This window comes from Lampris incognitus, chromosome 1, assembly GCF_029633865.1.
Source record: "Lampris incognitus isolate fLamInc1 chromosome 1, fLamInc1.hap2, whole genome shotgun sequence".
Classification (NCBI taxonomy): Eukaryota; Metazoa; Chordata; class Actinopteri; order Lampriformes; family Lampridae; genus Lampris; species Lampris incognitus.
In genome coordinates, this window is record NC_079211.1 from 56726008 (window position 1) to 56740068 (window position 14061).

The 14061-nt window shown below is 44.6% G+C and overlaps 1 protein-coding gene across 1 annotated transcript in view; it reads right to left on the reverse strand.

The window, feature by feature from the left end:
- Positions 1-14061, reverse strand: part of abhd18 (abhydrolase domain containing 18) — a 72865-nt gene that overhangs the window by 39435 nt on the left and 19369 nt on the right. The window contains exons 5-6 of the mRNA XM_056287231.1: positions 2711-2786; positions 797-883 (exon numbers count right to left, since the gene is read on the reverse strand). Coding sequence (XP_056143206.1) covers positions 797-883; positions 2711-2786 — 163 coding nt within the window. The remainder of the gene's footprint in view (positions 1-796; positions 884-2710; positions 2787-14061) is intronic.

The window sequence follows — 14061 nt, forward strand, 5'->3', positions numbered from 1 at the left end:
AGAGTTCCACGGTTTGTTCTGCAACACAAAGATAATTCTGCCAGCAAAACGCCAAATCAAAAGCACGGTGACATAATGGAGGTGGCCGGGGCTGGACGTCCAGCTCCGCCTTCCCGCATGCTTCAGCCGGTACTACTTGTTGAGGGCTGCAGACTACCACATGCCTCCTCTGATACATGAGGAGGCGCCAGCCGCATTTCACCTGACAGTGAGGGGTTTCACCAGCGGGGACGTAGCACGTGGGAGGATCACACTAGTCCCCCCAGTCCCCCCCCGAACCTGTGCCCTGACCCACCAGAGGAGGCGCTAGTGCAGCAACCAGAACACACACCCACATCCGGCTTCCCTCCAGCAGACATGGCCAATTGTGTCTATAGGGACACCCGACCAAGCCGGAGGTAACACGGGGATTCGAACCAGCGATCCCCGTGTTGGTAGGCAACGTAATAGACCGCTACGCTACCCAGACACCTGGTTTATACTTATTTTGCTGTTTGAGCCACACTCACTGTATTTTTCACAAATTGAAAAAAACATGTTGAAATGCACCCCAAACATGAATATAAGCTACGTGGGAGGACGTTTTCTTCAATCAGTGTAACGCGAAAACCTTGTACACTGCATACTTTATGAAGTCGCAGTATGGCCTTTTAACATTTTTAGCTTTGATTTTAGACCTTTTTTTGTATTGTGTCCATTTTTTCTCATTTCTAATAGATGTCAAAAAATGTACCACAGAGTCTTAACACCTTGGACAAATGGAAAAAAACCAGTGACGTCATTTACATGAAAGGATATAATAAGGATTTTCAAGCAGCAGTGACGCCATTCCTGTCTCCTTGATCATCGGTCTCGCCATCAGGGTCCGACGTCGCCAGAAAAACTACAGACAGAAAAACAAGAATTTAACATATGTAGAAGTATGGAAAATAACTGACGGATCAGTCATAAAGATCACACAATGGCAGCTGCTCACTGCTCCTAGGTACATGGCTGCCCACTGCTCCTAGCTACACGGCTGGCCACTGCTCCTAGCTACATGGCTGCCCACTGCTCCTAGCTTCACGGCTGCCCACTGATTCTAGCTACATAGCTGCTCACTGCTCCTAGCTACACGGCTGTCCACTGCTCTTTGCTACATGGCTGCTCACTGCTCCTAGCTACACAGCTGCCCACCGCTCCTAGCTACACAGCTGCCCACTGCTGCTAGCTACAGGGGTGCCCACTGCTCCTAGCTACACGGCTGCCCACTGCTCCTAGCCACACAGCTGCCAACAGATTCTAGCTACACAGTTGCCCACTGCTGCTAGCTACAGGAATGCCCACTGCTGCTAGCTACAGGGCTGCCCACTGCTCCTAGCTACATGGCTGCCCACTGCTGCTAGCTACACAGTTGCCCACTGCTGCTAGCTACAGGGCTGCCCACTGCTTCTAGCTACATGGCTGCCCACTGCTTCTAGCTACACAGTTGCCCACTGCTGCTAGCTACAGGAATGCCCACTGCTGCTAGCTACAGGAATGCCCACTGCTGCTAGCTACAGGGCTGCCCACTGCTTCTAGCTACATGGCTGCTCACTGCTCCTAGCTACACAGCTGCCCACTGCTCTCAGCTACATGTCTGCCCACTGCTCCTAGCTACACGGCTGCCCACTGCTCCTAGCTACACGGCTGGCCACTGCTCCTAGCTACATGGCTGCCCACTGCTCCTAGCTTCACGGCTGCCCACTGATTCTAGCTACACAGCTGCTCACTGCTCCTAGCTACACGGCTGTCCAGCTGCTCTTTGCTACATGGCTGCTCACTGCTCCTAGCTACACAGCTGCCCACCGCTCCTAGCTACACAGCTGCCCACTGCTGCTAGCTACAGGGCTGCCCACTGCTCCTAGCTACATGGCTGCCCACTGCTGCTAGCTACACAGTTGCCCACTGCTGCTAGCTACAGGGCTGCCCACTGCTTCTAGCTACATGGCTGCCCACTGCTTCTAGCTACACAGTTGCCCACTGCTGCTAGCTACAGGAATGCCCACTGCTGCTAGCTACAGGAATGCCCACTGCTGCTAGCTACAGGGCTGCCCACTGCTTCTAGCTACATGGCTGCTCACTGCTCCTAGCTACACAGCTGCCCACTGCTCTCAGCTACATGGCTGCCCACTGCTCCTAGCTACACGGCTGCCCACTGCTCCTAGCTACACGGCTGGCCACTGCTCCTAGCTACACAGCTGCCCACTGATTCTAGCTACACAGCTGCCCACTGCTGCTAGCTACAGGGCTGCCCATTGCTCCTAGCTACAGGGCTGCCCACTGTTCCTAGCTACATGGCTGCCCACTGCTTCTAGCTACACAGCTGCGCACTGCTTCTAGCTACACAGCTGCCAAATGCTCCTAGCTACACGGCTGCTCACTCCTCTTAGCTACATGGCTGCCCACTGCTCCTAGCTACATGGATGCCCACTGATTCTAGCGACACGGCGGCCCACTGATTCTAGTTTGTGTTGAGATGGGTTAAATGCAGAAGTTGAATTTCCCCATAGTGATTGATAAAAGTACATCTTATCTTTTCTGTTCTGGGCTCCGACAAGGTCCTAAGGGCCAGGGCGTTAGCAACCACACCATTCTGGAGCAAACTGGTGCATACTGATGCACATTGTCTTTTCTCAGTTCAATGACTAAAATGGTTGTGAGGAAATAAAGGGAAGGTTTGGGTCCTTACATGGTCTCCAGTCCCAGCCAGGTGGATACATACTGGCCTGTTCTTCTGCCACTGCTGTGGAACTATGAACTGGAACCTACACACACACACACACAAAATCCTTTAGACAGCTATACTTATAATAATATTATTGTAATATAATAATACATCATAATGTTATTATATTATTATAATATACACTTATATTATATTATTAGATTTCAGCAGAGTACTATAGTCCATTTACCGAGGAATATTCCAGACCTAAATAAACATTGTGTAGTGTGATAATAAATACATAATACACTGAAATGTGAGTATAAATATTTTAATGTGGCATGACATATGTATTTGTTCATTCATTTCTTTATTTCTATGACACTACCACATGAAATATTCCTTGAAATAAAAAATGTGACTTTCAGCCATCACGGTTGGGAAGATGTGCTTCGGCAAGTAGGCTGATGTTTTTTGACTGGTGGTGCGTCAACTTGATTTGACTGTTCGGTGCTAGACCCGCTCGTGAGCAACATGCATGCAAACTGTGGAAACGGAAGCGAAGCTTTATCATGAAGGAGATCAGGGCAATAGGAACATACTCAGTTCATACAACATATTGTAGCGAGTTCAGGGGGGAGCCCAGGAACCGCCGCAGCCGGGATGCGAACCCAGGTCTCCCGCACCACGGGCGACTACATTAACCAGCCAACTAAAGGGTCTGTCCCGTTAGCCAAGGGCTAGCGAGTCTACACATCCGTGGTCATTACAATACTTTTCTTAAACTTTAAGAGAGACAATGTCCGGCTGTTGTGTTTGGGTTTGTCATCATGGCAATAGACCGACAAATACCTGAAATGATAGCAGATGCTGATAGTATCTGCTCAGATGCTGATAGCAACAAGACCAATCTATGATTGCAAGGTGCACGCCTGCAGGCCCACTTTATAATAGGTAAGGCTTTTGAATAACATTATTAATGTTCAATATTTGATAAGATTTCACATCATACCCACATAATTTCTATAGCCACAACTCCCTGATGTAGCTTTTTCTCATAAAATACACACTGGTCTCTCCTCATCTCCCACCACATTCACTGTGAACCCAAGAGCAAGACAGGCTCCATCATATTTTCTTAACCTGGTTTTTGGTTGATGACTGTCAGCTAAGCACTTTGTCTTGTTTGTCTCGGAAGCATCGCCTGTCTTTCTCCCTGTCAAACATCTCTCCGTTCTGTCAACCTACACTCCGTCTCATGAAAGTATGTTTTGTCGATTGTTCCGTCGTGAAAAAGATTCCGACATCAAAACAGTAGTTCCGCACTACATTCCCCCCTGGTGACATCTCCCCCCTCGGGGGGGGGGGGGGGGGGGGGGGCGCCACACACTTTGAGAAACGCTGCTTTAAACCTTGTGCAACCTGCTGTTAGCAGCCTACTTCCTTCCTTGACCAACTCTGCTGTTCCTGGGACAGGCAATAATAAAATATTATTTAATCTCTACCACTGGCATTGTTCTTACCACTTTTAAAACTCCCATAGTTAAACCTCTCTTAAAGAAACCAAACCTTGATCCAGGGGTTCTCAATAACTATAGACCAATACCCAGCCTACCTTTAGAAACTTTGGAAAGAGTTGTCTATAGTGAAACAACTTTTGGTCTATCTTTCTAAAAACACTTAGAATCATTTCAATCTGTGTTCAGAGTCTGTTATGCCACTGAAACTGCACTCACAAAAGAATGAACTTATGCTTGCTATGGATTTTTATTCCACCTCCGTGCTACTGTTAATTGACCTTAGCGCAGCTTTTGACAACATTTAGACCACCTTGACAATTACATAGGCCTTTCAGGTCTGGCTCTGACTTACTTATCTAATAGAACACAGTGTCTTCAATGGTAATGCTACATCTAAATTCTCTGCCATGAAATATGGTGTACTCCAAGGCTCAATTCTTGGTCCTTTGCTTTTCTCTCTTTACATCTCACATCTTGGCCAAATTATATGCAGCTATGAAATTGATTTTCACTGCTAACACTGTGAATCGTAAAGTCGGACAATCACTCCCACATCAGAAATTTGGAGGCATGCCTATCTGCAATGAAAAACTGCATGTCATCTAACGTCATATCACTTAATTCTGGAAAAAAAAAACCCTGAGATGCTGCTTACTGGCCCCGCTAGACAAAGTCACCTTACCTGATAAAGTAAGGGTATCTCTTGACAACTGCGTGATCTTCCAAAATTACGCAGACAACATTTTTGGTGTTATTTTTGATAATTTTTTTTCAATTTCAAATGGAGAAACCACCAAGACTGTTTTTTCCCCACATATTATAAAATATTGCTAAAACAGCAACTAAAACGGCTCCCGCCTACCTGAACTCCCTCATTAAGGTCTGTCTACACTCAGTCCCGCTCACTACGCTCTGCCAATGAAAGACGCCTGGCACTTACAACGGGGCCCTGAGTCACTAGCCAGACTCTTCTTTCTGTAGTTCCCTGGTGATGGAACGAGTTACCAAACTCTATTCTATACGCTGAGTCCCTCTCTATCTTTAAGAAGGAGCTAAAGACCCAGCTCTTTCTCCAACACCTCCACACCTGATGGTATAAAAAAAGAAATTAAATTCTATGCACCTTTGCCTTTGTGCACTGCCTGTTGACACTTATGTCCTATCGGACTTGAACATACTTTTTTTGACACTTACTTGAGTTCTCCTCTCCTGACTAGATCCTTGCTTGTGTTGTATTAACTCTCGGCTGTACGCCGCTTTGCATAAAAGTGTCTGCTAAATGAAATTGTAAATTGTAAAATTCAGTCTATTGGCTGATCCTGAGACACTGATTCATGCTTTTGCTTTATTTAGATGAGATTACTGCAATGTCCTTTTTTTCAGCGTGCCATACTCTAGTACTAATAACCTTCAATTGATTCAAAATGCTGCTGGAATATCAACTTCATCTAGAATATCTGATCATATCACACCAATTATATCCTCCCCTCACTGGCTCCCTATTCATGCTACATCCGACTTTAAAGGGCCTATAGAATATTTGATGGGTTTACCGTTTCATATTTGTCAGGTATTATACAGCCCTATGAACCATCTCGTGCTCTCTGTTCTCCAGGTGCAGGACTCCCCTTTGTCCCCAGAGTTATAAAAAAAAAGCCTGGAGGTGGCAAGAGCATTTTCATAGTGCGCCCCCCTTCTTTGGAACAGTTTCCCCGAGTGTGATTCTACAGAATCTTTCAAATCTAAACTCAAAAACCCATCGTTCTCACTATCTTTCAAGTGGTGGTTTCAGTTGTTTGTTAATATGACTTCCCTCTGAGCATTGCCACAATTATTCTCTTTTTGGAGGGTCTCAGTCTAAATGTATTTAGGACTTTAGGTCCTAGCAATAAGGGTGTGTGGGTGTGTGTGTGTGTGTGTGGGCCCTGTGATGGCCTGGCGGCTTGTCCAGGGTGTCTCCTTCCGCCTGCCACCCAGTGACTGCTGGGATAGGCTCCAGCAACCCCGCGACCCTGAGAGCAGGATAAGCGGTTCGGATAATGGATGGCTGGATGGATGGATGGCTGGATGGATGGATGGCTGGATGGATGGATGGATGGTCCTCGCAATAATCTCTTAGTCCTGTCCTGCCAACATGAGTAATCCTAAACCCTCCCTGAAAAAAACTGCATCATTCTTACCTTCTGTTTGTGTCTCTGACAGTTATGATCATATGAGTGCCCATGTTGTGGGCCTGTCTCCCTCTCTCTCTCCCCTTCTTTGTCTTTCTTTGACGCTCCTTTTTTTTCTCTCTCATTCAGGACCAAGGTTCTTCTTCTGTGGGTGCTCTGATGACCATGGGATCGGTTTCCCTCTCTCTGTCTCTGAACTGTCTGACAACATTGCACTGCATCTTGTCATCTACCTGCTCACAGTCCCATCCTCCTGGAGATTGAAGCCATTGTTTGTGTTGTTTTATTTTTTTCAGCATTGCTTTCGTATCATTTGTTTTGGCTATGACTAGTCTGCATCGCTCTCAACATCCCTCGCGTCGTCTTTCTCCCTGTGTGAATGGTGTGTCCGAGTCTGCTTCCTGCGTACACGTGAAGTCTACTTTCTCTCAGGGGCTCCACTGAGCAGAACTTGTTTTGCGGCATGGGGTCCCGCCAGCCCTTGACTGCATCAGTGGGTGTGCCTGACGTTGTCCTGGATGATGCCAGATTCATTTCTGTTGCTTTACACTCTCCCCTTGCAACATTTATAAGCTAATACATCTACATTAGCTTTGCTGTACTCTGTGTATTAACTGTATGTATTCCACATTACCTCACGCTGTGCATAATCACTGGCTATACATGTAACTTTATCCTTCTTCTCTACTCTGTGCATTCAGCACCTATTGCATGTCTGTCCATCCTGCTGGAGGGATCCCTCCTCTGTTGCTCTTCCTGACGTTTCTCCCATTTTTTTCTGACAAGATATTTCTTGTGAGCTTTTCCTCACCCGGGTCCAAGGGTCTTATGATAGTGGGTGTCATATCACTGACTGGAAAGCCCGCTGAAACTACTTTAGTGCTTCTGGGCTACACACTTGACTTGTCTTGATTGCTATTATCCAGCAACTTCCCCTTATCACCTATAGAATATTGCTAGAATTAGACCCTACCTCTCCCCGGAAGACGCCAAGAAGGTGACGCATGCCTTTATCTCTTTGCGTCTAGACTATTGCAATGCACCTCTTACTGGTTTACCCAAAAACAGTATCGATAGGCTGCAACTAGTACAGAACGCGGCAGCAAGGGTCATAACGAAAACCAGGATGAGAGACCACATGACCCCAGTTTGAGCGTCTTTACACTGGCTTCCTGTAGCATTGAGGGTTGGTTTTAAAGTTCTTTTACTTGTGTTTAAAGCTCTACATGGTTTAGCACCCTCATACCTGTCTGACTGCTTATCTGATTATGTTCCGAGCTGCTCTCTCAGATCCTCTGGTGCTGGCCTGCTCACTGTCCCTAGAATGACCTACAAAAAGTATGGCGAGGCAGCATTTTGTTTTTATGCACCGACAGCTTGGAATAGACTCCCCCAACAAACAAGAGAAGCAACGTCCAGAGATAGTTTTAAGAATCAGCTCAAGACCCATTTTTATGCTCTTGCTTTGAATTCATTCCATTTTATTTCTTTTACTCATATTTTTTATCTTGTACTGTGGTTTTATTTCTTGCCTCGTTTTGTGTTTTTTTGTTTGTTTGTTTTTTTGCCTAGGTCTGTGTACTTTAAACTTATTTGATCTGTATTGTCGTTGAGTTTTATTGTTTCCCTTGTTTTTAATGTAAAGCACTTTGAGCTGCATTTTATATATGAAAGGTGCTATACAAATAAAGTTTATTATTATTGTTATTATTATCGGGATGATTTATGATACAGCAATCGGCCTCTTGTTATCCAGTGTCTTACTCTTGTTATTGTTACTACGGCGACTGCTGATACAGCGATCAACCTATTGCTATTCGCTGTACTGTTGTTATTATTATTATTGTTATTATTGTCATTAAGGACCAAGCAACAAAGGTGCAGGAACCTGATGTTTTTGTGACTTTTTTCCCCTTTTTTTCCCCCAGTTGCACTTGGCCAATTACCCTATTTTCTGAGCAGTCCCGGTCGCTGCTCCACCTCCTCCGCTGATCCAGGGAGGGCTGCAGACTACCACATGCTTCCTCCGATACATGCCTTGCTGATATCTCTGCATGGATGAAAGAACGCCACCTTCAGCTTAACCTATCCAAGACTGGGCTCTCTGTCACCCAATCCAGTCCCTCCTTACAACAACAGACCAATATACAGCTCGGATCAACCCAACCCATGCCCACAAAGTCTGCCCGAAACCTGGGTGTCATGATTGATGGCCAACTATTCTTTAAGGTTCACATGGCCTCGACAGCTCAGCTGTACCGATTTGCCCTGTTACTACATCAGGAAATTAGACCCTAAGTGTCTGAGCATGTAGCACAACTCCTGGTACAGGCTCTTGTTATATCACGCATTGACTACTGCAACTCCTTACTGGCAGGTCTCCCTGCATGCACTTTCAAACCTCTATAAACAATCCAGAATGCAGCGGCACATCTGCTCTTCAACCAACCCAAAACAGCACATGTCACTCCGCTGTTCAGATCCCTCCACTGGCTCCCAGTTGTTGCTCACATCAAACTCAAAACCTTAATGCTCGCAAATGTCACGCTAGGAGCAGGAACAGTTTACTGTGAACTGAGGATCCAAATGCAGACAGCGGAGACAGGCCTGGATACAGCAAAGATTTTATGGTACAGGGGTTCAAAAGTCCACACAACAGGCAAGGTACAAATGACAAGGAAGGCTTGAGGACAAAGCATGAAGCACCAGGCTAACATAACAAAATGACAAAGAGAACAGGGCAACCAGGGGGAATATAACTGCTGGGAAGCCAATCAGGGAAATGGGGAACAGGTGAGCAAGGCAGGGCAGGAACAGAAATGGTGAGACTGGTGAGCCTTCAAAATAAAACAGAAAACCCAGATAACAGAACCATGCAAAACAGCAACTAAAATGGCTCCGGCCTACCTGAACTCCCTCATTCAGGTCTACACTCACTCCCACTCACTACGCTCTGCCAGTGAAAGGCGCCTGGCACTTTCACCACAACAGGGCCCTAATTCACTAGCCAAACTCTCCCCCCCCCCTTTTCTCCCCAATTGTACTTGGCCAATTACCCCACTCTTCCGAGCTGTCCTGGTTGCTTCTTCACCCCCCTCTGCCGATCCGGGGAGGGCTGCAGACTACCACATGCTTCCTCCGATACATATGGAATTGCCAGCCTCTTCTTTTTCCAACTGAAATTGTATTTGTAAAAGCATTTTTTGTACATTTCTTCAATGTCTTAATATCCTATGAGTATAGACACACATTTAATGGTAGAACTGGAATGGACTCCTGCTCGATGCTTACCCAGACTGGGGGTGCTGTTGTACAGAAATAATATTATGCTGAGGTCAGTTGGGCAACCATATAATACCATCTAAGATTGGGATGTTGAAGCTCTCCCCTCTCACAGGGCAGATATAATAGCTTAAGGCAGAGTGTAGCTTTCTTATTTTCTTCTTCTTCTTTCAGCTTGCTCCCTGTTTCCAAGGGGTCGCCACAGAGGATTTGATGGTTTCCATCGGTACCCTGTGAGGGAACAGCACCGATGGCAGACTTGTCAATCCGCATAATGATTGGGCAAAATTTTACGTTGGACGCCCTTCCTGACACAACCACTAACCCTATGGACCCAGAGTCTAGCTTCCCTATCATTCCAGATAAATCGACCAAATAATTTGTGAAATTTGTCATGTTTGGTAGTGGCAGTGGGAGTGCTTGAAAATAACACAATAATTTGGGTAGAATTGTCAATTTTATTAGATTTATTCATCCGACCATAGATATAGGCAAGTTGGACCAGCGATTCAGTGCTTCAGTTACACCTGTCTAGCAGAGGGTCAAGATTTTCTGGGATTATTTCACTGAGTTCAGGAGAGATTTTAACACCCAAGTACCTAAAACCTTCAGAGGTTGTCATATATGGAGTATTTAATATGGGATTGTGTCTTTCTTCCTTATTAAGAAACATTAATACTGATATGGAATTGTTAATTTTATATCTAGATAACCTCCAAAAATATTCAATTACACTCATCAGATTGGGAATACTATTTTTTAAATTTGTCAGGAAAAACATATTATTCGTATATAAAGAAATGCAATGAGCTATCCCCCCAGTTGTAATGCCTGATATTCCTGGATGTGCTCTTAGGGCCATGGCTAGATGTTCAATTACCAACATGAATAGCAGGGGAGACAAAGGGCAACCCTGTCGGATGGATCTCTGTAGACTAAAGGGTCTTGAGATGGTATTATTAGTTAGAATCCTAACAATTGGGTTTGTGTATAGTAGTTGAATCAATTTGAGAAATGTTTCGGCTAACCCAAATCTTGGGAGTACGTCAAAAAGGTAACCCCATTCTATCTTACTGAATGCTTGACATGCAACTACTGATAGCACTGCCGCATCTTTTGCATTATGTTTCTCATGGAGTATATTCCACACTCTTATTATATTGTGATAATCTTGCCTTTTTTGTACAAAACCTTGTTGATCACCAGTAATCAGCTGAAGAAGATATTTATCTAATCTTCTGGAACCTGTCCCGGGTAGGCTATATTCAGCAGCAAGTAAACTCAGTCAGTCAGTTCTTGAAGTTGCTTTGTTGGAAACAGAAAAAATGGGCAAGCTCAAGGATCTGAGCAACTTTGTCAAAGGCCAAATGGCGATGGCTAGAGGACTGGGCCAGAGCATCTCCAAAACAGCAGGTCTTGTGGGGTGTTCCGGTATCCAGTGGTTAGTACCGACCAAAAGTAGTCCGAGGAAGGACAACCGGTGAACTGGTGACAGGGTCATGGGCTCAAGACTCACTGATGCACGTGGGTAGCAAAGGCTAGTCTGTCTGGTCCAATCCCACAGAAGAGCTACTAGAGCACATATCGCTGAAAAAGTTCATGCTCGCTGGCATAGACAGGTGTCAGAACACTCAGCGCATTGCAGCTTTTTGCATATGAGGCTGTGTAGCCGCAGACTGGTCAGAGTTCCCATGCTGACCCATTCATGGCAACAGTATTCCCTGATGGCAGAGGCCTCTCTCAGCATGATAATGTGCCCTGCCACACTGCAAAAATTGTTCAGCAATGGTTTAAGGAAAACGATAAAGAGTTCAACGTGTTGCCTTGGCCTCAAAATTCCCCAGATCTCAATCCGATCGAGGATCTGTGGGATGTGCTGGAAAAATAAGTCCAACCATGGAGGCCCCACCTCGCAACTTACAGGACTTAAAGGATCTGCTGCTAACGTCTTAGTACCAGATACCAGCGAACATGTTCACAGGTCTTGTGGAGTCCATGTCTCAACAGGTCAGAGCTGTTTTGGCGGCACGAGGGGGACCTAAATATTAAAAAGGTGGTTTTAATGTTTTGGCTGATCGGTGTAGGTATTTCACTTCTTATTGGAACATCGTTCACATGACTTGTTGACAAATATTGACAAAAGCGATTAGAATGGAATGGAAGTAGCCTATAAACGGTGTGGGATGTGGAATTGATGTTGCTAGTAAAAGTATATGAGGCTTACTTCTGGAGCAGCATATAATTTGGAATGTCACTCTGAGTTTGAGCTGGCATTGGGCCTTCATTAAATAGAAGTACTGAAAGTGGTTTGATTGTGTCATTTTTACTCAAGGATACATGGTAAGAGATTGTCACAAATCAAATTCATGTGCTTTTATATTTAAGTAAAGAATTAGATGAGAAATTATCTTTAGGGGTCCAATTCTAACCCCATCGTGCATGTCTTTCTGATGGTGGGGGAAACCAGAGCACCCGGAGAAACCCCACCACAGACACGGGGAGAACATGCAAACTCCACACAGAGGAAGGCCTGGGATGACCCACAAGGTTGGACAATCCCGCGGTTCGAACCCAGAACCTTCCTGCTGTGAGGCAAGAAGGTCCTCCCAATAGTAATACTTTAGTTAGATGGAATGGCACACAATCATCAAGTAGCCTAAGCTATCTCATTTTACATAGAACATAAACAGAATCAAGGCTGATCTTGTTGTTGTGTACTGAATTCTATCATCAGTAAGTTTGCTAGCAGCAGGGTAACAGAAGTGAAGAATGTAAGAAGGGCAGCAGGTGATTGTTCGTGCAGTAGCTGTGTCGATATTACCTTTGAGGTAAACGTAAGGTAAAGAGATTATATTGTGATATGACAATATTTACTATTAAAAGCTTAGTAGATTATATATTTTTTTCGTTTGGAATGCAGGCTGTATGAGGGAAATACAAAGACACAAAGTACATTTGCTCTCAGGTGCCTCTGACTTTTAAAAGCTTGGTGGAATGTGGTGAGTGAAGCATTCTTTCAATCGAAATAGGGCATGACATGGAAAAATAATTGTCACAAAAATATATTTTCATATTAATTTATTTTGACAGTGATCGAAGTATTCACTACTCATTCCTCCAAAAGGGTTTAGTACCATTGCAAATATTATTAAGGCTATGTAAGAGTTTTTCCTGTTATATGAGGGGTTAAAAAAATAAGTTTGAGTTAATAAGGCAATGTTGTCAACTCAAGTTCAAGTTTCACTTTATCATATACATATAAAAAGCACCATGTACCTTCAAATGCAGTGAAATACATATGCCCTGGCTCTCTCGGCCCTTAAAACCATACAGAAGGAAAAAATAAATAATAGCAAAAACAATAAATAAGAAATTAGAAATCCTACAAAATCATAAGTCACTGAAAGTTATGCAAGGCACCTACTGTTTCATTACCCTGACCAGCTGGGGGAAAAACTGTCTTTGAGGTGGCTGGTCTGAGTTCTGATACTCTGTAAGTGTTGTCCTGAGGACAGGAGTGAGAACTGACCATGTGCTGGCTGGCTGGTGTCCTTCATGATACTTAGGGCCTTCCTTCTGCAACGGGTGGTGTAAATGTCCTGAAGCTGTGGTAGTGCAGTTGCTAGGATTTTTGAAGCTATTATTATGGTCCTTCTCAGTTGTTTGTGGGCCTGTTCAGTCAGGTTGCCAAACCATACCAGTATGCTTCCAGTAAGGACGCTCTCTACGGTAGACTCATAGAAACTGACCAGGACTTTCGTGGACATTCTGTATTTTTTAAGACATTTCATAAAGTATAGTCTCTGTTGTGCCTTCTTCAAGATTCAAGATTCAAGAATCATGAATTTTCTTAAAGATACAACTGGTGTTTAGAGACCAGGGGCTCATGTATCAATCGTTACTATCGGCAAATTTGTGCGTACACACCCATGGAATGTTTTAGCCCTGAAGATTGTCTGACAGCCAGCAGCAAAGCACGATGGTTATTTGTAATTCCTTCCTCCTAACATCTATTGTCTACCTCTTGCAACGAGCAATCACCCAGGCCTGCAAAGACATCAGTGTTAGCCAATCGGTGTCTGAATTCAGGGGTTACCCAGGATCTACCCAGGATCATAAGCTCACTGAGGCAAATTTGTAATTTGTGATATTGGGCTATACAAATAAAATTGATTTGATTTTGATCTACCCAGGCAATGTTTGACAGCCTGAAGATGTTATGCTGGAACTGTAATTTGTTTTCTCAGGGTGGAACAGCAACATGTTGTCCATTCTGATTCTAGTTCATTTTCTACCATCTTCATCTCAACAAGCAAGGCATTCCTACTTCTCCAATTTGATTACTAGTAGCTGCTACAACCCCAGGGTTTTATTTCAAGCAATAAATTCAGTGCTTAGCCCC